This window comes from Elaeis guineensis, chromosome 2 (genome assembly GCF_000442705.2).
Source record: "Elaeis guineensis isolate ETL-2024a chromosome 2, EG11, whole genome shotgun sequence".
NCBI classification, from domain to species: Eukaryota; Viridiplantae; Streptophyta; class Magnoliopsida; order Arecales; family Arecaceae; genus Elaeis; species Elaeis guineensis.
The window spans coordinates 109464050-109486933 of NC_025994.2; the positions used below are offsets into that span (position 1 = coordinate 109464050).

The 22884-nt window shown below is 36.4% G+C and overlaps 1 protein-coding gene across 1 annotated transcript; it reads right to left on the reverse strand.

Annotated features, from left to right (window-relative positions):
- Positions 1–7107: 7107 nt before the first annotated feature.
- LOC109506153 (protein RADIALIS-like 3) lies at positions 7108–8659 on the reverse strand. The gene is made up of 2 exons (XM_019852202.3): positions 7999–8659; positions 7108–7424 (listed from the first exon to the last, which is right to left on the reverse strand). Exons 1-2 carry the CDS (start codon positions 8231–8233, stop codon positions 7420–7422), a joined length of 240 nt encoding a protein of 79 aa, XP_019707761.1. The 5' UTR covers positions 8234–8659; the 3' UTR covers positions 7108–7419.
- Between the last annotated feature and the right edge of the window lie 14225 nt (positions 8660–22884).

Sequence of the window (22884 nt, forward strand, 5' to 3'; positions counted from 1 at the left end):
ACTAAAGATGTACACAATCCTTGTCTGTGTAATTTTGGGTGGATATTCTATTTCATCCTCAAAGGATGTTCCATTAAGGTCTTAGTTTGTCATTCTATTGATGGTAGCATTCTTGGGGCATGTAGATATTTTTGTCACACCGTCCTTGAGCATCAACTCTGGGGGACCATGTTGGATCTAGCCCTTTGCAAGTGGAGGCCCTCCTCTGCAACTTGCATAATCGTGGTGATAGAAATCCATGAAACGTAATTCTCATCAATTTTTGCTGGAAAAGTCGGCAAAGAAGAGTTCTTTTGAAAAATTACAACAGCCTAGGAAGAATATACCAAAAATGCATGCTTTGTACTCCTGATGCCTTATCTGTTGCATATCAGCTGGAAAATTATCAGCATTGCTTTACTCTTCAACATATATCATTCAGAAGATATATAAAATGGTCTGAGTCAAACTTCAAAAGGACTTTGATATCCTATTCTATTGAATTAGTACCAGCTTTCTCATTGACATAGTTAAAAAAAAAAAAAAAGTGTATTTTACTAAATACTATACATCTATTACAACATGTTTTAGGCATTAGCATCATATATGAATTTGCCTTATTATCTTTTGGGTGAATATAAACATGTAAAGTATAAAAAAAAAGGCAAAAACAAAGAGAGAATATAACCATAGTATAGTGTGAATTTTTGAACAACTTTAGTATCATCTGTGATTCTTTTATTGGCCATGTGATCTTCTGCATTATGGGAAGGTAATATTCTTTCTTCAGGTAACTATACATGGCTCGATAAAGTTTGATGGTTAGTCACATGGTTAACTACTCTGTCACTGTTGCAACTATCACCAGTTTAGATCATACTACTAGCTGAAAATGGCTTTTACATTATCTACTCTTTCAATCGCAATATTATTATGACAATAAGTATTATCATTGTTATAACCTTTTGCTGACCATAAGCAAATGTTGGTAGCTTGTGATCGCAGCAGGGCCAGTTAAGAAAAAAACAGTTTTGCAGACAAAAGGTATCAAGATCTTATAAAAACTCTGCATAAAGGGTTCGGGTTGTATCTTTCGTGCGAAAGAATGATTGGTCCTCTGAAGGGTTCAAACCGCTGGCAAGAGGGAGAAAAAAAAAAAAAAAAACCGAACTTGTTTTGTTGACGGACGGTTAAACAATGGTTGCCAAAGCCTGGCACATCGTCACGTAAAAATAATTTTGAGTTACAGTGCTGACGGATGAGGAAAAACTGTCAGTCAAGGGTGCTTCATCATCAATGGCTTGTGCATGGTCACTGGCAAATCTCGTTAGGGATTTTTTTATTTCTTTTCTTTTTCTTGCGCTTTTAACTTTCATTAAAGTCATTCGCTGGATAGAGATTGCAGTCAACCAAATTGTACAAACTGCATCATAGGGTGTTTAAGCGGAAGAGATCTAATATATTCCAACAACTTGACTAAGTAGGGGATGAAGGTGACCAAAAGCTCTTGGTGAGGGAATGAAGACTTTCTTTCCTTCATTCACATGCATTTCAATTTAGAATGCTTGATAGAGAAATTTCTTTGGCCTTGTATACTTAAATGCAAACCATGACTTGAAATAGTCTTTGCATTGGTTTCAATTCACACAGGAGAAAAACACCATCCTACTGTGCCTTAGATATCCCTGAATTAGGTGTTGATGAGTATATTGAATTTTCTGCATGGCTGAGAGCTCTCATAGACCATGAACCTTCAAGGAGCCAATCAAAAATATAAAAACAAAATGGGGCAATTGCTTGTCCATCCTTTTCCTTTTAAGCATAATGATGGGAGTTGGTGTATGTTTTGCACCATAGGGACCTCCATATATATATAGGTGATCATCTCTGTCAAAAATAAATAAATAAATATATACATACATACATACATACATACATACATACATACATATGGGTGATCACCTATTTCAGAAATGGATGGCTTTTGTCCATCATACAATCTGTCATGTTTGATATGTCAATTATATTAGGCAAGCCAACAAGATGGACAACAGCCATTCATCTTTGAGATAGGCAACCATTGCCCATCCAAACATACGAAGGTCTCTGCGGTGCAAAAATAAGCACCGTAAAGTATCTAAACTCTCGTAGCAAGTCGTTGGCTTTCCACGTATCTCATGTGGAATTATAGAGATGCCACCTCAAGGGGATACACTTAACTTGCTTTAAATACAACAAAAATAATGGTTGACACGTAGCAGACTTAGCATTAAGGAATTATAATATGCATATATGTTATTTGGTTGTATGCATTTATTCTTGTTGTAACCTCCTAGTCGGTGTACCCTTGTATATAAACCGTGAGGTCACATTCTCCACATTCTTGATTAACAACATGATATCAGAGCCAATAATCTCGATCGTCCACAATCTAAATTCCAATACAACACCGTTCGCTTGCATTGGATTCTCAGTGTTGGTCTTTGGATCTCCATCCAATGCATTTGTCCGACCTGAATCCAGCCCTGTTTCAGCACAAGACCAGACCACTCGATCCAACCTGAATGCCGCGCATTCTTCCAGCTGAAGGCTTTCACCCAGTCTTGTCTTGGCCTAGGGGAGGGTCTCACTCCATCCCAAAAAAGTTCAGCTTCTGTTCCCTCCAACCGAGAGCCTGCATCCGATCTTTTTCAGGGGTCTGATTTCTTCTAGTTCCTGAATTTATCCGGCTTCAATCCAACATTTTTTCATCTGTCTTCAATCTGTTCGGTGGATGCTCTCACCCAGCGTCCAAGCAATTTGGTTCCACTCCACACAACAGTTTGGCTTGCTACTTGTTTGATGGAAGGCCTTAACCAATCTCCAAGCTCTTTGCCATTTCTCTAGCATCTTAGTTGTAAACTCAAGTAGTACCACTTTACCGGCTCGCCGTGTCTTTATCCTACCAGCATACAACTGTTCCCGTGAGATCCAAATGGTGCAGATTTTTGCTTGCCCGCCAGCTGTTTGGTTAAAGGCCTCACTTACACTTAGTACGCAAATTCAGCACAAAGCTTTTCTGCTGCGTGCACCTGAAAATCAGCTATTTGATGGCGTAGTTCCAGGATAGTTTGCTTGCATTATCGCTGGTCCTTTTTTGGTTGACTTGCTTCAACTTGGTTTCCTAGATTGATTCTTACAACTCTAGATTTTTTATCTTATGGCGCGTCAAAGTATGACATCCAAGGACTTGTGGGATGATTTAAGCGTCCAACATCAGAAGACCCGAAGAAGAAGAAGAAGAAGAAGCATATGCCAACTGCATTTTTCAAGAGCCTTCTTCTGTTCATTTTTCAAGGACTTGGGTCTTGTTCGACTCCATTCAGCATTCTTCAAAGAGTTCATCAAGCAGCTTGCTAGGCGACCAAGTCCGCAGCTCCATAGCACAATTGCCTTGTCATCGCAGTATTCTTCTTCAGTTTAATTCGGTATTTCTTGGTTATTCTCATGTTTCTTGGAAGTCTGAGAAACAAAGCACTCTCTCGCTCCTTTATTGGAGCTGAATTACGTGCTGATATGGGGGTTTGTTACTTCTGGGCCTACTCCGCTTTACTGTGATAACACTATCTAGATGTCCACTAATCCCATCAGGCACGAGCTGACAAAATGTATTTGGTTTGATGCATTTTTTTCCTCGGCACCAAGGAGTCTTACTAAATCTCAAACCAAAGCACAATATTCTCATCTTGTTTCCAAACTTTAGTCGTTTGGTTGCGGCGGTTTGCTAAGGGATTATAATCCTTATATATATCATTTGGTTGTATGTATTATTCTTGATGGTGGTAACCTTGCCACCTAGTCAGTGTAGCATTGTATATGAATCATTAAAGGTTGTTCTATTGGAATGGAGAACGCATCCTCCACATTCTTCATTTACAGCAGAAAGAGGAGTTTGTCAATCTTGGTCATTGCGCAGGGAAGGACTGTTTCGGCGGTGATATAGGTATTGCATGCAGTTGGGCCAACCTTTGGACTTTGATGTGGCAACAATGTGTGTTGACCTCGGTTGTTTCTAGTCTTTTGTCGACCATCTTTATCCTACTGAAAGGAATAAAAATGATGGAAGGCGAACTAGAAGATACATTCCTTTAGCCCACGTGGTTGGTACCTTTGTCTTTAGAGGTTCAAATCCTGAGTATTGCTAGAGATTAAAGGCTCCTATAAGATCAGCGATCACTGATCATCTCTGAGTACTTGCTGCGTTCTTGATGTGAGTTCCGTTCATGATCTTCTAAAACTAATATCTTATGCATCTGAGGAGCTTTAGATTACTCAGCCTGTCAAATATATAAGAATAAATGAACACGTAAGCTCTGCCTCGTGGTAGTCATGGAACTCTATGCTAAACAGCCAAACTATGAAGTTTTGGCAGCATATAAATAAAAAGTACGGCAATACTATATAAATTTCAATTTCCTAAAATAAATAAATAAAACTATACAGAAGGACTGCTGGACATAATAAAGAGCCCCAACTCACCAACCGAATATGACCCAGAAAGCATATATTGTAAAGCCTGCGTGGCTGGGTCAGCCACAAGCTGGGAAAACTCATCAGTGATATACCTTTATTATTATTATGTACGGTATTGTGCTTGGATTAGATTTCATGTGCACTGGGTACGGTGAACAAGAGACAAAAAGCTGGAGAGAGTGTCCCTCCAACCGAACCCACCTGCTGCATCCCACTCTTATTCTTTGGAATAACAGAAGGATAAGAAACCAGGTAGGAAAGAGCAAAAGAATAAAAACCACCTCTGCTGCTCGTTTGCCATTCTGATTCCTCCCCTGCCGCCACGGGCTCAGTAGGTGTTTCAACATGCTTAATGTAAGTGCTCGTACATATATATATTTAGTCTCATATTAATTTTTTATTAAAAATATTTTAAAATATTTATATAAAATTAAAATTTTAAATAATATTTTTATATTAATATTTTGGATGAGATCTTGAGTTGTGATAAATGATATTTGAGTGGGTCTGACATGTAGCCTCTGTGGAATAAAGGACACCACAACACAAGTCTATTTGGATTGGTCATGAGCTGATCATAATATTTGTGATTTGATTTATAATATTTATTATCCTGAAATAAAGTCAATTAAAGCAAGGGTCAAATCGAAATTTTGTGAAAGCTAAAATGCTATTTTTTACTTACAAATATTTATCGATATTTTTTAATTGCCCCAATGTTGTTCCATCTATTCTAGGACCAAACAAACCTCTATGGCAAGCTTTTATCTATTTTAAAATGGCTCCATCTATTCCGGTTACAAGGAAAGTTACAAACTTGTGCATGTCAAATGTTCTTCCTTTTTTTTTTTTTTAATGAAAACATATAACTGGAGAATAATATGCTAGCCAAATATATAACGGTAGAATAAAGGACACTACAACACAGGTCTATTTAGATGGGTCTTGAGCTGATCGTAATATCTATGATTTGATTTATGATATCTTATTGTCTTGAAATAAAGTCGATTAAAGCAAGGACCAAACTGAAATTTTGCGAAAGTTAATATGCTATGTTTTACTTACAAATATTTATTAATATTTTTTAATTTCCCCAAGGTTGTTCCATTTATTCTAGGACCAAACAAACCTCCATGGCAAGCTTTTGTCTATTTTATGATGGCTCCATCTATTCCGGTTACAAGGAAAGTTACAAACTTCTGCATGTCAAATGTTTCTCTTTTTTGTTCTTTTTTCAAAGAAAACATATAACTGGAGAATAATTATGCTAGCCAAACTTGCTTATGCAAGGGAGGAGCAAAAACTTATCCATAAGTATCAATCAAAGATAACATAACTGAAAGATAAAAGATATAAACGGACCTTTCCCATTGAACAATTTGCTACAAATCTGTAATGCTAAGGACCCTCCACCGTAATGAAAATCAGAATGGTTAACACCTGGTCGTTCATTTGGCTACATTTAGTGATTAATCTTTGCATGGCCAGGCATCTCATGTTTAGGTCTTTATGCAAAGTTAAACCTGATTTTACAAGCGGGTTAGAAAGCATGTGTTTCAAAAAGAAGGGACTGGGGATAAATCGGCTATTAAAATCTAAGGACCAAAAATAACATGTATGTCCGGTCACTTGGGACTAACATAAAATGATAGACAATCCATGGAGGTGGACCTGAAATTTCCCTGACAAATCTTAACAATCCCGTGTCTTGTGGATTCCTTCCCTTTATATCACCATAGCCTTTTTTTTTTTTGGATGAAAGGTGGAAGTTGTGACCACCCAGTTATCACCATAGCTTGTAGTGGTCCTTTTCTCAACTTGAACGAATCCATGGTGGTGTCGGTATCTATCTGCCTGGAATCTATGTGTATAATTCAACTCCAGAATTGAATTCATTCCATTTGAAATAATGATGGCTGAAGAAGAGAAAGAAGGGAGTCGAGATACAAACAAAAAAAAAAAAAGAGAGAAAAGAGGAAGGGAGAGCGAAAAAGAAGTGAGGGAATAAAGGGTATTTGTGGGGTGGGTGGGGTGAGGGGTTGGGAATAAGATACCATTTAGTTTCAACTCTTTTAATCTCGTAGCTTACAAGGGTGTTGACGGCAATACTTGAACTGGTTTGCTTCAAAGAAATCCATAATTCATAAAGAATTTGGATTCTGACCACCGGGCCATGTTTTCTGACAAACAGAGGAGACAAATGCGCTTACTGTGCATTATGAGCGCAGCAGTCACCATCTTTATTGAAAAAAAGACTGTACAACTAAGGGGTTACAGGAAAGAGATTACAGATAGAGCCAAAGTAAGGAATATCCAATTTTCACGTGCAGCAACGTAAGAAAAGAAAAGAAAGAAGGGTTTGGAGACTCGGCAGTAATCAGAAACTAGCAAACAACAAGGTTACATAAGAGAAAAAGCTGCAGCAAGCGAAATCAGACGAACCTGCTTCCTTTCACTCGCCAGGAGAGGAGTTCAGAAATACAGTAAGGGTCTGGGCCATGTCAAAATGAAAAAAACCATACACTGATACCTTACTCAGCTGAGTTTGTTCTGCAAGACCTGCTCCACGACTATGCTAAGATTTCTCATACAGGGGAATTGAGAGGACGCCATGTGGAGTATTTAATATCAAACTTAGCTTCATTAAATAATAAGAACACAGATTAGAAGACTAGCCAGACATTTTATGACAGTCTTCAATTGACTTACAATAGGATGGAAGTGAAGGGATGATACATAAGAATAGAAACAGAAGGCTTCAACAAGTTCAGTGACATCTGATCTTCATCTAGAAGTTGCATATATGCATCAGGCTTTTTACTTCTTGAAATTCTATCTGAATCACCAGAGAAGAATTATTGCCCATGCTACTTGATATAAACACAGTCATTGCTTCCTATTTTTTGCTTCACTGGAACTTTAGAAACTTCAGCCTGCCAAATGGGTGCAACAACGAAAAAAGAAAAAAAGAGTTAATATAAAAACACAAAACCCATGGGAACATCGTATCAAACAATAATGAGTTTTGGCTGCACATGATGTAGAGATACAATAATAATGTCCAGCCTTTAGGGAAGGAAAGCAACACTACATGACAAATAAAGCGTCCCAAGTGACAATGACCCAGAAAGTCATATTATGAAGCCTGGATCAGCCATAGCTCAGGCTAGCAAAGCCAATAGATCGTAATCGAAGCCTATTTTTTAAGTACTCAAGCATGATTATATTTCATGCGCCTTGCAGTGGGATGGCAAAGGGATCAGGGTTGAGGGCAGAGCAGTTACTGGGTAGTGTCTCTGATATTAAAAAGGCACAGTTGATTGTTTTGGCTTGGCCTTGAGCCAGCTGAAAGCAAGTGTTCCATCCCAGTCTCATACTACAGGAAAACAATATGGAATCCAGCACAAGAGAAGAGAAAGAGGAAGTGGAATAGAGAACCGTGGAAGCGCAAGAGAAGAGAGAGAGGAAGGAATGGAACACTAATGAGAAGGAAGTGAAACAGAGTACCCCTTCCGCCAGACGACCGGTAACTCGGGAATGGCACGTGGCCCGACTCGATCTGCCTGATGTCCTCAACAAGCCTTTCGTAGTGCCGTTTCACCTCTTCGGCCGACTTCCCGCCGACGGCCCGGGCCACGTTGTGCCAGCGGTCGGGCGTTTCCTTGTCGTACTTGGCCAAGGCCGTCTCAAACAACTTGTTCTGCTTTGGGGTCCAGGAGGAGCTCAGGGAACTGGACGCCATCTGTTAGAATAAAGAATTGAAAGGATCGCTGAAGAGGGAGCTTATTTGATTCCCAGGTGGTGGAGAAGTTGGTCAATGGTGAGTGTAAGAGGAAATGGTAATAGAAACAGAGTGGGGAAGTGGACTAGAGAGAGCTTGGTGAGTTTCTAAGGCTCTAATCCCTGGGGGAAGAGGAGAAAGAGAAGGATAGGGACACTTCTAAGTTCTAGACTCTATGGACTTCGTGTGGGCTGCTGTGGGGAGGCAGCTGCCAAGGGTGCCTCTTATAGGAGGAGAGTTCGGTCGTGAGTGGTGCTGATCAGGTTCCGCCAGTTGGCGAATAATGGAAGAGAAGTGGCGGAATATGAGAGGAGAACCTCCCCTCAAAAAAAATATGAGAGGAGAACCACAAGGAGTGAGGACTCAGGACCAAGAACAAGCTGTGCACAGGCCTTTAGGGGATGGAAGGGATCTTTAATAGCAACCTCCACCATGGTGACCATAGAAATTCCAAGCGAGAGGAAAGTTACCCTCAGAAAAATAAGCAACGTTCCTCCTCTTGCTTATTTCTCTATATTTATTTCTTATTTGTTACCCAACCTAACAGATATTGTACTTTATATGTTCAGCAATTGCGGTTTTTGTGCTGACCATAAATTAGCCCGATTATGGCTTGGGATTGGAGCAGAGGGATGCTATTTACGTAAAAGAAACCTTCTTTCGTCGGGGATTTGGACACAACTTGGCTGGCTTCATTCCTTAATTTAATAGAACGACCCGGCCTAATCTCCTTATCTGTCTCGCACCGTCCGGTATAGCGGATAAGAAGTCATATGGGCATGTGGCCCTATCGTAATTAAAAAAGGTTCTCTTCTGGTAGGTATTTGGTAATTGCGCTGCTAGTAACGAGAGAGTGCCTGCCATGAACGAGCAGCTTCTCAAAAACAAATGGTTATTGGTTGGATCAAACCCACAGCTTGATGAACCAATTCAACTACAAAGCAACATACACAGTAATAACTGGAAAAGAAAAAAAAACAAATGCGATATATACATATTTGCGTTATGTTGCTCCACAATTCAATTGATCCATTAGCTCAATGATGGATCTGATCCAACGAAAAATTACTTCCATGTATACATGATGCCGGCAGTGCATTAGGACGCATGTTATATATAACATAGCTCCCTACAATATGCAGCGGTCGCACAATACACGATGCAAGTAGACCGTCAATTTTGCCACAGCGAGCTGGAGAGAATCTGAACTCATGATAAATACAGGAGGATCAGAGTCTATTATAAATTTTTGACATGCAAAATGTACCACAAAAAAAGACATGCAAAACGGACTTCAGCTTAGGTCGGATGTCGCTTCTGTTATTAATTTGTTAAATTCCGCCTAGCTGAGCATCAGAGTTTAGCAGGTTGCGTCTCAACTCATCGGACCATTTGATGGTCCATGTCGCCATGCACACAAGGATTCCATGTAAAGAACAATTTTTGATATGGTGTATGCCGGCGTGTGGCACGTGCTTTATATGAATCGGAATATGGGATAAAGGCTCACGAGAGCTTTACTCTATTTTGGAAATGGTGGTACCTGTGTTGCTGGACGGTGGCCATGTTCGAGAATGTGGCTTAGATTTGGACTGTTTAAAACTCTGTTAAACCTCGGAGGCGTTGGCATTTTTTTTTTCTCAATTTGAGACCTAGTTTGGAAACAATATAAGCAAATTAGGTAGAGTGGTTAAGTTTTTAATAAATTATTTTGTTGTCATCTACCACTGTAAAATCTGACAACAGGGATGGGAGCTGGATGGACGACTCCACACCGTAGAACATTTCTTCCCACCCAAAAGGAGTTTCCAACTCCCATGATCTCGTTTTCCCAACCAGATCTTGCCATTTTTTTTCCGATTTCTTTTCTTGATTACTAAACCTAGGTGGATTGGTTTTATATCCCAAATGGATGGTTGGATACACCTTCATTCTTTTTTTCCTTTTTCTCTCTCTTTTTTTTTTTTTTTTTTTTTTTTTTTTTTTTTGTAACGAGAGAAATCCATAATCTCTTCTCTCGAGATTGGGAAGGTGGGTTGCGGCAACTTGTGAGAGTCAAAAGGAAGCCAAACCCCCCCCCCCCCCCAAAAAAAAAACAAAGAAAACTACCTGTCCATCTATGATAATGCGATAATTCCATCGCAGGATATGTGAACTTAATCCCATTTGAAACTCTGCTTTTTCCTTTTTTTCCTAAATTTTAAATACCGAGAATTTGCGGCCATTTATAGACTGCTATTTATCGTTATAATGAAAATAATAGCCAATATTAGCTTTAAACAGTCGTAAAGTAAGCTCTTTCTGAAACTATCTATAAAATAAGATATTATTTTCAAATAGAATGAGAAATATAGTTATTTAGTTTGTAAGATAAAATGATGGGGTTATTTTTCTTTAATTAATTCCAGGTAGTAGTTATTTTATTAAGATGATGAATCTGATAAAGCTATTATACCTCCCCCACCCAAAATTCCTTGCTGCTCACGACTTCATTGTACAATTGCATTATCTATTTATAAATCCTGGATTGCCTCAATGCTTTTTGACTAGCACGCCACATGATAAAGAAATGGGTGGTCTTCTCTACCAAAAAAAAAACAGAGAGAGATGGGTGGTCTTGACCAGTTCTGCAGGTAGCTGCAGTCACTTTATGATGGTTGATTTTTCTTTTCTACATGATATTCCAATCATTGGGATATGTTGATTTTAGGCAGATTTCATATAAACATAGTATTTGCATCCATTAAATTTATTTTGAGCACTTTTTTACTGTGAGTTGAATTCTTAAATTACTTGAACTTTGAATTAAGAAACATCAGGGCCATCACTGGCTTGTGTTCAGCATAGGCTTAGTTGACAAGGGTGGTCCTGGTTAGGCATGAAAGAGAACATAGATACCTAGGCAAATATGCTAAATAGGGTAACCTTCAAGTTCTTGTAAATCATGTCTAGAATGTGAAACTGAAATATCCATAGTGGCAATGTTTTCACACATATAAGAAATATACCATCAATCCAATATGTCACTTATAGATTACGACAAAAAGAGATATTTGATCAGTAAAGGGACAGGTAAGAACACTTAGCATGAGACCTAGCAAAAGTAGGACACAACTCTTGAACATCAGAATATGAATGGCTATTGGACATAGCTAATTCTTTAATTGTAACATTTAATAACTAAAAAATTGAGACAGCTGGATGCATGTATCAGCTTGCAATGATAGTCTACATCTCTGCACACAGAAATATCATTTGAAATTTGACAGGTTAATTTGGCACCTTCCAAGACCTCTTCATAAGCTTTCAGAAAGTTGGTTTGGAGCACAATTTTTGGGACCATGCATGTTGATTTTGGTCTTCTGCAAGTTGATGGTTTTTTTGCCTCTTCCTCTGAAGCTAGAGTGGAGAAATAGCTACTACTGAGGAAGTTTCAAAATGCATGGGGATGGTACTGTAAAACACATTTCTCAATATCCCACCACCTTGTATCTAGCATTTCATTGGTATGTCTGATGTTTCCTTCCCATAATGCGACTCTGGATATAAATTGTACTCCAATTGGTATATATTTGCTATTATGATAGATAACTGATCTATTTTGCATTCACAAAAATCAATTCACATCCTCAATGGTTCTATGATATTATAATAAAAGATGATACTCATCATCCTTCACCAGAACATACATTAGATTGTTGTGAATTTGATTGTCCACGCATTCAAGATAATAACAGGTACTAGTATAGATCACTCCTACCATAACTAGCTGTATCTTATCGTGCAATTTGCTAGGTTGCGGTTGGCCTCGGAATAGGAAACTGTGGAACAAAAATAGCTATTGCTATCAAATAGTTATTCCCCAAGTCATGGTTATTTTTATTTGATTATGATTTCCAAAGTAACTCTTAAACTGAGGAGTTTTTTGTCCATACAGAAAAGGAGGTAAGCATTAAGGAGGGTTTTATGATAGGTATGACTTACGACAGCTTTCTCTTAGAATAGTCATGCTTAAGAGATACAGGTTTAATCAGAATAACCATTCTCTGCTTATGCCTTCTTTTGGAAAGATATTTGGCAAGCATCAGACTTATTCCAAGCGTTATTCCTCCTTTATTCCCGAACCCAACACTGAATAAGAACGTATGCATGGGCTTTGCAACATTTTAGTCATATGACTGTCACTAGCGATAGGTATTATCAATCATTTCTCGCGGACCATGAACTAAGTTTGTTAGTTATGGCTATGGTATTGGTGATCTTCCATTTTGACATATTTTATTATAATGTGAAGTGTATATATCATCTGTGACATCCTCATAAAAGGATGGAGGTATGCTGCTCCTCCTATGACCTTAGCTTGTAACGCTCAAACCAATCACGTGTCAATATCACATAATCATTCAACGACAATAGCAGTAAGTCAGTTAAGCTAGAATCTCCCAAAGACCTCGGAACACAACAACTAAAAAGTTCCCCTTTCAAAGAACAGGCCCCAATCCAACAAGTTTGTTGAACAGAAAAGCCAACTGTGCTAGGAATCTGCACTGCAGAAAAAGTTTTCTTCGAGCCGGCATTAGAATTCTTATATTCTATCTCATGTCTATCGCCATAAAGCAATGGCTGTGAATTCCATTCGTTTCCATTGCTATAGGTTGGTACCAATTTCAAGTTCTGTGGTCTTTCCGCACAAGTTGGAAGAATCTGTGCCGGTCTCCGTATCTATCCGAATGGAATTTCTGCAGACCATCACTACCAACACTCAATTCCTTTCATTTAAAATGACTGATGACCAAAGCAAGGAAAGAAAAGAGCCAAGGTAAGATACCATATGGTTTGAGGTCCATATAGGAGATTTTTATACACAAGTGGATTCAACGACCGGAGCAGGTCCACAGAAACTAGCACTGCTTGAGAACCACGTTTTGAGGGAATCTTTAGAACAAAGGGCACTTTGCTGGAACACTCTACCAGCCCTTTAGAACGAGCAGATATTCTTCTTAATTGGTCTCTGTTAATTAATTCAATCTTTCATGGAGTCAAAGATTGCCATGTCCAAAAGCCTGGATCTTTAGGGTGAGGATAATATTTGGAAATCCTTGGGACAGCAGGCCACGTTTTTTAAATTACGGTGAGCGTGATTACTCTTTTGTGTTTCTCTAGTTTGGATGGTAGAAGGCCACTCTTCTCAAGAATCATCAAAGTAAAACAGAAAGTAGCTTTTGTTAGGGAGCCAGGTTCATCAGAGGTTGATGACATTTTAGCCGCACAATATTGGCTTGGTGATAGGGTTATAGAAGCCCACTGGTACTAGTCGAGTGCAGTAATTAATGAGCGCATGCATCCCAGAAAACGAGTAACGTCGTGCCGCTGGGTCTTGGAAGACGTGGCCCAAATTTGAGCTGGCCGGAGTCAGAATTTGGCCTTCTACTTCGGACCGAGCCTTAGTCCTTCAACTTGTGTCAGGCATCAGGATCAGGTTCTACCATAAGGACCTGGCCCAAAGAACATATGTGACCCAAATTTTGGACCCCAATGTCCATCCGCTTCTGCAGGAGTTTCTGATACCTGAGCATACTGTTTTGGATCCTCTTTCGTTGTTGCCTCTGTTTTCTTTTGAATTTGTTTCAGCTTCTCTAGTATTGTTACCATATCTTGCAACGCATGGTAGGAAGACTGCTGCTTCTTCGCTGAGTTTTGGCTGTTTGCTCTTCTTAGCTTGCCGCTTTCTTTTCTTACGTTCCAGTATTTCTCTGTATTATAGAATTACAACGTTTTGGTTGATATTTGCAGCGTCTGCTTTTGTTCACAAGATGCTGATGTTCTTTGTGGGCTTATGTACTCTAACTTTTCTGTTATAATTCGATTCACTTGTTCCTTTTACCAATATAATCACCTTGTGCCCATCATGCTTTCTCTGGCTCTTCTCTGCTCTCAATGTGTAATGCGAAAGGATGAAAAATCTTTGGTCCATGTTTCAGTAGCCCGCAAGGCTTTTCATTTGGTAAAGAGAACTTGATGCCAACAGGACTTGGCTCCAATAATTGACAGCCCCTTTTCTTGCACCTTCTGGTGGTGACCACCTTTTTTTTTTTTCTTTTGGAAACCCGTCCACCTTTTTTTTTCGGTAAACAAGGAGGAGGAATATTTCCATAAGAAAAAAAAAGTGTCTAACAGTTACAACGGAGAACCCTGCCCCCAGGCTTCAACAAAAAGAACAGCACGAGAAAGAAAGGATGACACCTGCAGACAAAACAGACCACCCAGCCGAGGAAAAGTTAAAGTAAGACACAATAGTAAATAGGTGACCCCAAGTGCTGAAAAGGAGTACGTACGGTATAAGGGTGCAGCAGATAACGCGAACCAAAAGCCTGAGTGGAAGAAAGTGGCAGCAGTGCGAGATAATAGGAAATAGCAGCAAGTGTAATGAAGAAGGGAAGACGCCGCATTAAGCAAGCAAAACCACATAAGAAGTGCCTGAACATCTTAACAATAGATTCATAAGATGCCATAGTAGCACAGCAACAGAATAATCAGAGTAAGCGACGCATGCAGCAGCACAGTAAGAAAGCAGATAAACAATAGAAATCTTGTAACAGGAGCATCAGAAAAAACCTGCTGCTGCTGATGAAAATGTAGGCCAACTCCCCATGGTGACCAGAATATATAAAAAAAATCAAAGTAAACATCACTACAACAGTACTGATGGATTTTCAGAACCACTTTTAAGGGCAGCCATAAAAATTTAGTTACAACGTAGCATTCCTAAAAGCAACTGAAGGTAGCTGCCGCACAAAAAGCCTTTCAGCAGCGACTAGAAAATATTAGCCACTATTTTTCAAAAAAAAAAAGGTCACTAGATGAAGATATTTAGTGGTGATTATAAATGACTGCTACATAAGTTCCATATTTAGTGGTGACTGGTCCCAAGTCGACACTAAATATTATGTTTTTGTAGCGGTCATAAATGCACACAGTAAACTAGAGTTTTAGTAGTGGCAATGGTATGTGAACACAAAAAGGATCACTGTTATGGTGGTTATAAAAGAAATTATCACTAAATTTTGACATTTAGGGATGGTCATATCAGCTCGTACAAAAGCTTAAATATTTAGCAGCAATCGTTATATAGTCGTCGCTACAAATTCTCTCAATTCAGTCTCTATTATTAACCCTCACAAAAGATAACATTTTTAGGGGCAACTATAAAATGATGGATGCTAAATGATAAGCTATTTATGTCGGCCAAGGAACGGTGGCAATTGAAAGGCCTATTTTAGCGGCCGCCATAGGAGGCTGTCATAAAGAGGTAGACACTTAATGACGTTACCTGCAGAAGCAACAATAAACATCATTTTGCCACCGCATCATAACCACTACTAAAATATTCTTTTGTAGTAGTTATTAAATCTTAATCTTTTAGTGACAAGATTGGGCCATCACCAAAAAAAAAAAAAAAAAAAAAAAAAAATTTAATGATGGCTGTAATTTTATTATTAATTATTTTTGTGACGGAATCATGATCGTCATAAAATATATTTAGAAAATATTTGGTTCGCAATCAAAATTGAAATCGGAACGAGAATTAGAATAGATTGAAATCGGAATCATAATGATCAAATCTTTCAAAATATTTGATTCATAATTAGAATCGAAATGAAAATTTGAATCCTTAGGAGAGAGTAAATATTAAGTTTTAGATAGATGGAGCCATTCTCATTCCGTCTCGGAATCGAAATTAGAATGAAACTGTTACGCTCCGAATCCAACATTCGGATCGGATATGTGATGGCCGCACATTTCTTAAAGCAAGCCCTTAAGAATATGCAAGACCAAAACTAATTCATTACAACCTCAACATCCATAATATCTAATTCTAATAATAATTAGTAAAACTTACATAATTACAAATTAAATTTCTTCAATCCTCTGATCAGGTGTCATTACACTCTATCTATTCATCTGCTCATCCGCAAAACTAAACCATAGCCAATCATGAGCATCCTGTAACTCTGAGAAGCAAAAAAAAAATGAAGAGATGTGAGCTTTACAGCCCAGTAAGAATCCCACATATCACATCAATATAATAATATGATCTGAAAATAAGGATAAGCACTAAGATATAAAATCTCATGTTCAATATCTAGAATAATGCAAATATCCATAAATTATCTATCTTGTCAAAAGAGATGCATCATCATACGTTAACGAGCGAAATACTTTTATTCAGTATTAATTTTATGTCTTATCTTCTATTTCTCTTTTCATAATCACATGATCTTTAACCTTTTTCTTTCTGACTTTGGACTAATCAAGACTATGCCTCAATCTCTATCCGATCAAATTTTCACTCATAAGCCTCTCAAGGCTGTCCCAGGCATAAGCTTCTGACGGACTGTCCCAGGCCTGAGCTCCTGACCGGCTGATCCACATATAAGTCCGTGAGGACTGTCCCAAGCATAAGCTCCTAGCGTGTTGTCCCAAGCATAAGCTCCTGACCGGCGTCCCACATAACGAGACTAGTCCAAACCATATCTTTTTTATTTAATTATTATATATTGATTTTATCAAATCAATTCTGATTTACAGTGTGATCCAAATAGATATATATGCTCATATAATCATGCCATCAATCACGAATACATATATATTGATATAATACATACTCATGCTTAAAAATCATATAAGCAAATAACGATGTCTCAAGTATAGCAAATTCATCGATTATGAATTTAATAATGCAAAATCAATGCTATAATATCAATGATAAAATAGCATATATAATGATGATCATGTACAAAAATTTTTACCTTTATCGATGACTGATCTAAATACAAAATTCGATGAGCTCCTCAATCTACGAATCCAAAATCAAGATATTTTGCTCTATATCTTCTTGTATAATAATTTTATTTCTACATGATCAGGATTAAATATAAAAATCATACATAAAAAAATTACGGATAAATGATCCTAATAACATAAATCCAGGACCTCTCTTAGGATTAACCAAAATTGAGATTTGTCTAAGTATCTGGACTCTCCACTAGTCCACAAGACTTTTGAAGAGAGAAAATTCATGAAAAGAGAGAATATTTTAGAGAGAGAAAGTAGAAAAAAAAAGTGGAGAGAGAATCTTTGTATCCTTCAGATGAGGCAATCATGATTGAGATCATTAGAGGTTATATCAGGATGATTCAATATGGATTAACTATGATCAGATACTATAAATTTTGAATAAAGATCGGACTGAAATCCAACCTACTATATGAATTTTGAAGCGATTTCAGATCATCTTATTTTCATCTCAAGTTCGTTCTAGGATCCGTGATGCAGTTATAGAGAGAGTAGAAAGACCCTAGAGAGATAAAATCCATAAAAAGAGAAAAAGTCTAGAGAGAAAAAATAGAGAGAGAATTTATAGAGGAAAAATAGAGAGAGAAAGTAGAGAGAGGAGAGAAGAAAGAGAGAGAAAACTCTCTCTTATTTTTTTTTTTCTTTTCTTTTTTTTTTTCCTTTTTTTTCCTTTCTTTTCTTTTTTCTTCTTTTTCTTTTTTTTTTCTTTTTTCTTCTTCTTCTCTTTTTTCTCTCTTTTTTTTTCTTCTTTCACAGGAAAACAAAGGACCTGTGCGTCCTCTTTTCCTTGTTTCTCTAATGAAACAGAGGACTTGTTTGTCCCCCTTGTTTTGAGGCAAGAGAGGTCCTCTTCCCTACCGACGATTCCATGGTCAGAGAGACAGTCCTCGACAACAACAACCAGCCAGGTCCAGTAACCGACGGCGGCCAGGGATGATGGTAGAAAATCAAAGATGAACAGAAAACAAAAGATTCGAGAAGAATCATGATTTTCAATGGATTTTTAATGAAAAATTTAGCAAAAATTCTAGATTAAAACCCATAAAACTTTGTGAGAAATTGATTAAAGGTATTTACCTGCTCTTTGACTAGGATTGATCCGATTCTTGGCAGCCAAGCAAAAGTAAACCATCGGAAATCCATGGAAGAACACGAGAATTCCCGAACGATTCTCGACAATCTCTCCAGTGATTTGAGATGATGATTTAGGAGAGGAAAAGGATTTATTTATAGATGAATTTTCTAGACGTAACCGGACTCTCCTCCGCCTGATCTCGATGAAATCGAACGTGAAGAAGACTCCGATTAGGAGTCTTCTTCCTCCTCGCTGCCACGCTCAAAATTTTTTCATTTTTTTTTAGGGATTTGAGCTTCTCAGGTTTTGGGCCTAATCCAAAGGCTCAGAAAGTCTGGGTTATTACATTCTCTCCCCTTAAAATAATTTTTTCCTCGAAATTAACTTTGTTTGATCAAAAAACATCGATTATGTCATCCTCGACCTTTTAATAGTCTGTCTTATATAGTACTTGTTTCACAAGATTTTCATATAACAAAATTATGTGAGACCTCAAACTTATTCCCTTCGTGTTGATTTCTCAAATTTTTTTTTATAAACAATAACATTTTGATCAGGTATTAAAATACCTAATTTCTTGTCCATTGTATTGGTTGATTAACTCATTACCTTTAATAGAACTAAAGATAGCCTAAACATTAAATACTTCTCATAATTATAGGCTTCTTTTTCTTTTGACCTTCCAATAACTTTAACAACTGGACTTCCATCTTAGGAAAACCTTAATCTTCTATGTCAATTCGACTAACAACATTAAATCTCAAAAAAAATTGATATCTATGTCAAGGTATGTTAGGTTTGAACTAACAAAAGAACTATCAAGCTATTAATAATATACTTGAGATATCTAGCATTTCTTGTCATTATCTGCAATGAAGCAATCTACTCGCAAAAATTATCCAGCTATGATCAGATTAGGTCAAAATCTATAGCATCTTTTCATTATCAATAAAATCCTTCCTTATTTACAACTAATGTATTCTACCATAATATTTTTTTTTTTGAATCAAGAAATTAATATTCCTAATCAGTTTAATCCACCATACTTTTACTGCGTACTCTGATCTCAACTTACCAAATTATATAAGTCTATCAAAAATAAAAATATCCTTGTATGTTAAATCAATCAAAAGTAAATCTAACCTTCAAATTTTATATAAAACTTAGAGCAAAATTTTATATTTTTTTTTTATCTTAACTACTCTTTGGATATAGTACATTAAAATTAAATCTTGATCTACTTTCTATGTTTGAAATCATTACATAAGCTTCATCACTCCTCAAGAATCCAAAATATCTAAAATTAATTAGAGTTAACCTTAGATTTACGTTTCAATCATTTAGATAATTTTCAAATCAATTTTTTTTAAAAAAATTAACTCCAACTCGAACAAATTGGAAGAACTCAAGTCAGCATTTTTGTACATAAAATCAACTTGATTATTTCTTGTAAAGCTCCCTTCATCATAACCCTTAGCATCAATAGATAAATCCATACAAAATATTATCCCTTATATAATTTATTCAAAATTTTAACAATAACAAGGTTCCGTAGATCATCAACTCAGAAATCTAAATTTAATTTGAATTACCATCCACTATTTTCAATAATCACAAGAAATAGTAAGAAATCTAATCCAAAGATAGAAATATAAATTATTAAAGATTTCATTATAATGTGTATATCATACTCTAATAAAAATTAATTTTTTTATTTAATTTAATGATAATATTAAAATACCTTAATCCACTTAGAAAAGTAAACTTTTGACTTGAAATTCAATGCAACTTGAAAGATTAAGAAATTAGATTCAAATATAATATTTTAAATAATCAAAGATTTTACTAAGATGTGTATCTCATATTCTCATAATAAAATTTAAATATATATTACTATTATTATTTTTTTTTATTTCAAGTTTCACATATGATCTCTTATAGGTTCAATGCTCAAAAATATTTCTCTCTTGAATGATGTAATTTCTTCTTAGACCACATCCTAACTAACTTTCTTCTGATAAATTTAAAAATTTTATAATACTCAAAAAAATTAATAACAAAATTAAAAAAGTTATCATGATCTTCACCCATATAAGTTTAACATTCTAAAATCATCGAGCATACCCAACATAACATATCAATATCTTCCTCTTCATTCCAGGATCAACACTTCTTATACTTAGGTCAACCTTACTCATTGAAATTCAAGATATAACTCGTCAATTCTGCTATAGACATCATATACCACTTATGCATAAATTTTATCATAGTATCCATTGATTCGAAATCAAAAATTGAATCTTTTCTTTTTATGTCTATCATGTTCCTTATGATCATAACCTAAGTTCAAATATCACTAAAGTCACAATCCCGAATAATTATAACCTTAAGCTCAAATACCACTTAAATCATATTCTTTAGTGATCATAACCTAAACTCTAATATCATTCTATCACATCCTTAATGATTATAACTTTAAGCTCTGATATTATCTATCATACTCTATTGATTATAATCTCAGAGTTTTGATATCACTTATGTCACAATCTCTAGTGGCCTTAAAATTTTGATACCACTTAAGTCATATTCTCTGATATCACTTTGTCACATCTTATTGATCATACATAAAGTTTTGATATCATTTTATAATCTCTAATAATTTTAAACCTAAGCTTTGATATTACCCTATCATATCCTAATCACTTATATCATAGTCTCCAAATGATTATAACTTAAGCTCTAATACCATTCTGTCATATCCTAATCACTTATATCATAGTCCCCAAATGATCATAACCTTAGCTCTAATATCATTCTATCATATCGTAATCACTTATATCATAGTCCCCAAATAATCATAATCTATGCTCTGATACCACTATTGTCACGCCTCGAACCTAACACCCGGATCGAATACGTGATGGCCGCACACTCCTTAGAGCAAGCCCTAAAGAATATGCAAGGCCAAAATAAATATTACAACCTTAACATCCATAACAATTAATTTCAAATATAATTCATAAAACCTTGCATAATTAAAATTTAAATTTCTTCAATTCTCTAATCAGATACAATGACACTCTATTTATCCTTCTGCTCACCCGTAAATCTAAGCCATAGCCAATCTAAGTCATCCTGTAACTCTGAGAAGAAAAAGAAAAATGAAGGAGTGTGAGCTTCACAGCCCAGTAAGAATTTCCATATCACACTGATATAGTAATATAGTCTGAAAATAAGGATAAGCAATAAAATATAAAATCTCATGTTCAATGTCCAGAATAATGCAAACATTCATAAATTTTCTGTCTTGTCAAAATAGATGCATCATCATATGTTAACAGGTAAAACACTTTTGTTCAACAATTATTTCATGTCTTATCTTTCATTTCTTCTTTCATAATCACATGATTTTTAACCTTTTCTTTCTGGTTCTGGACTATCCAATTCTATACCTCAGTCATCATCCGGATCGAATCCATTTAAAAAGTCTTTCAAGACTGTCCCAGGATGAGCTCCTGGCCGGCTGTCCCACGTACCAAAGCCCGTGAGAGGCTGTCCCAGGCATAAGCTCCTGACGGGCTGTCCCAGACATGAGCTCCTGGCCGGCTGATCCACCTGTAAGCCAGTGGGGGCTGTCCCAGGCATAAGCTCCTGGCGGGCTGTTCCATATGATAAGGCTAGTCCATACCATATACCTCTTTCTTTTCATTTAATCATTATGTATTGATTCATCAAATCAATTCCGATTTGCATTATGATCAACTCAGATATGTCATATCTATATAATCATGGGATCAATCTCTGATACATATATATTGACATAACATACTCATGCTCAAAATCAAATAACAGTATCTCAGATATAATAAATTCATCGATCTCAAATCCGACAATGCAAAACCAATAATGCAAGACCAACAGTAAAATAGCATATATATAATAGTGATCATGTACAGAGATTCTTACCTTTACCGGTGACTGATCCAAGCATAGAAATCAATGTTCTTCTTTGATTTATGAATTTCTCTAACAAGATATTCCACTCGATATCATATGCAGACAATCATCTCTTCATAATCCTGATCAATATAAAAATCATATATATGGAAAAAATTACCGATAATTGATCCTAATACACAAATCGAGGACCTCTCTTAGGATTAATCAAAATTAGGACTTGTCTATGTATCAGGATCCTCCATTGATCCATAAGACTTCTAGAGAGAGAAAATTCATGAAGAGAGAGAAAATTTTAGAGAGAGAAAGTAGAGAGAGAAAGTGAAGAGAGAAACTTTCGTACCTTTTCGATGAGGCACTCATGATCGAGATCATCAGAGGTCCTATCAGGGTGACTCAATATGAATCAAGTATTACAATTTCGAATAGAATCGGACTGGGATCAGATCTACCGCACGAATTTCGAAATAATCTCAGGTCAGCTTATTTTCATCTCAATTTTTATCCTAGGGTTCATGATGCAATCAGAGAGGAAGAAAAGATCCTAGAGAGATAAAATTTGTAAAGAGAGAGAAAAATCTAGAGAGATAATCTAGAGAGAGAAGGTAGAGAGAGAAAATTTTTTCTCTCTTCTTCTTCTTCTTATTTTATTTTATTTTATTTTTATTTTTATTTTTCACTTTCTCTTTTTCCTTTTTTTTTCTTTTTTCTTTTTCCTTTTTCT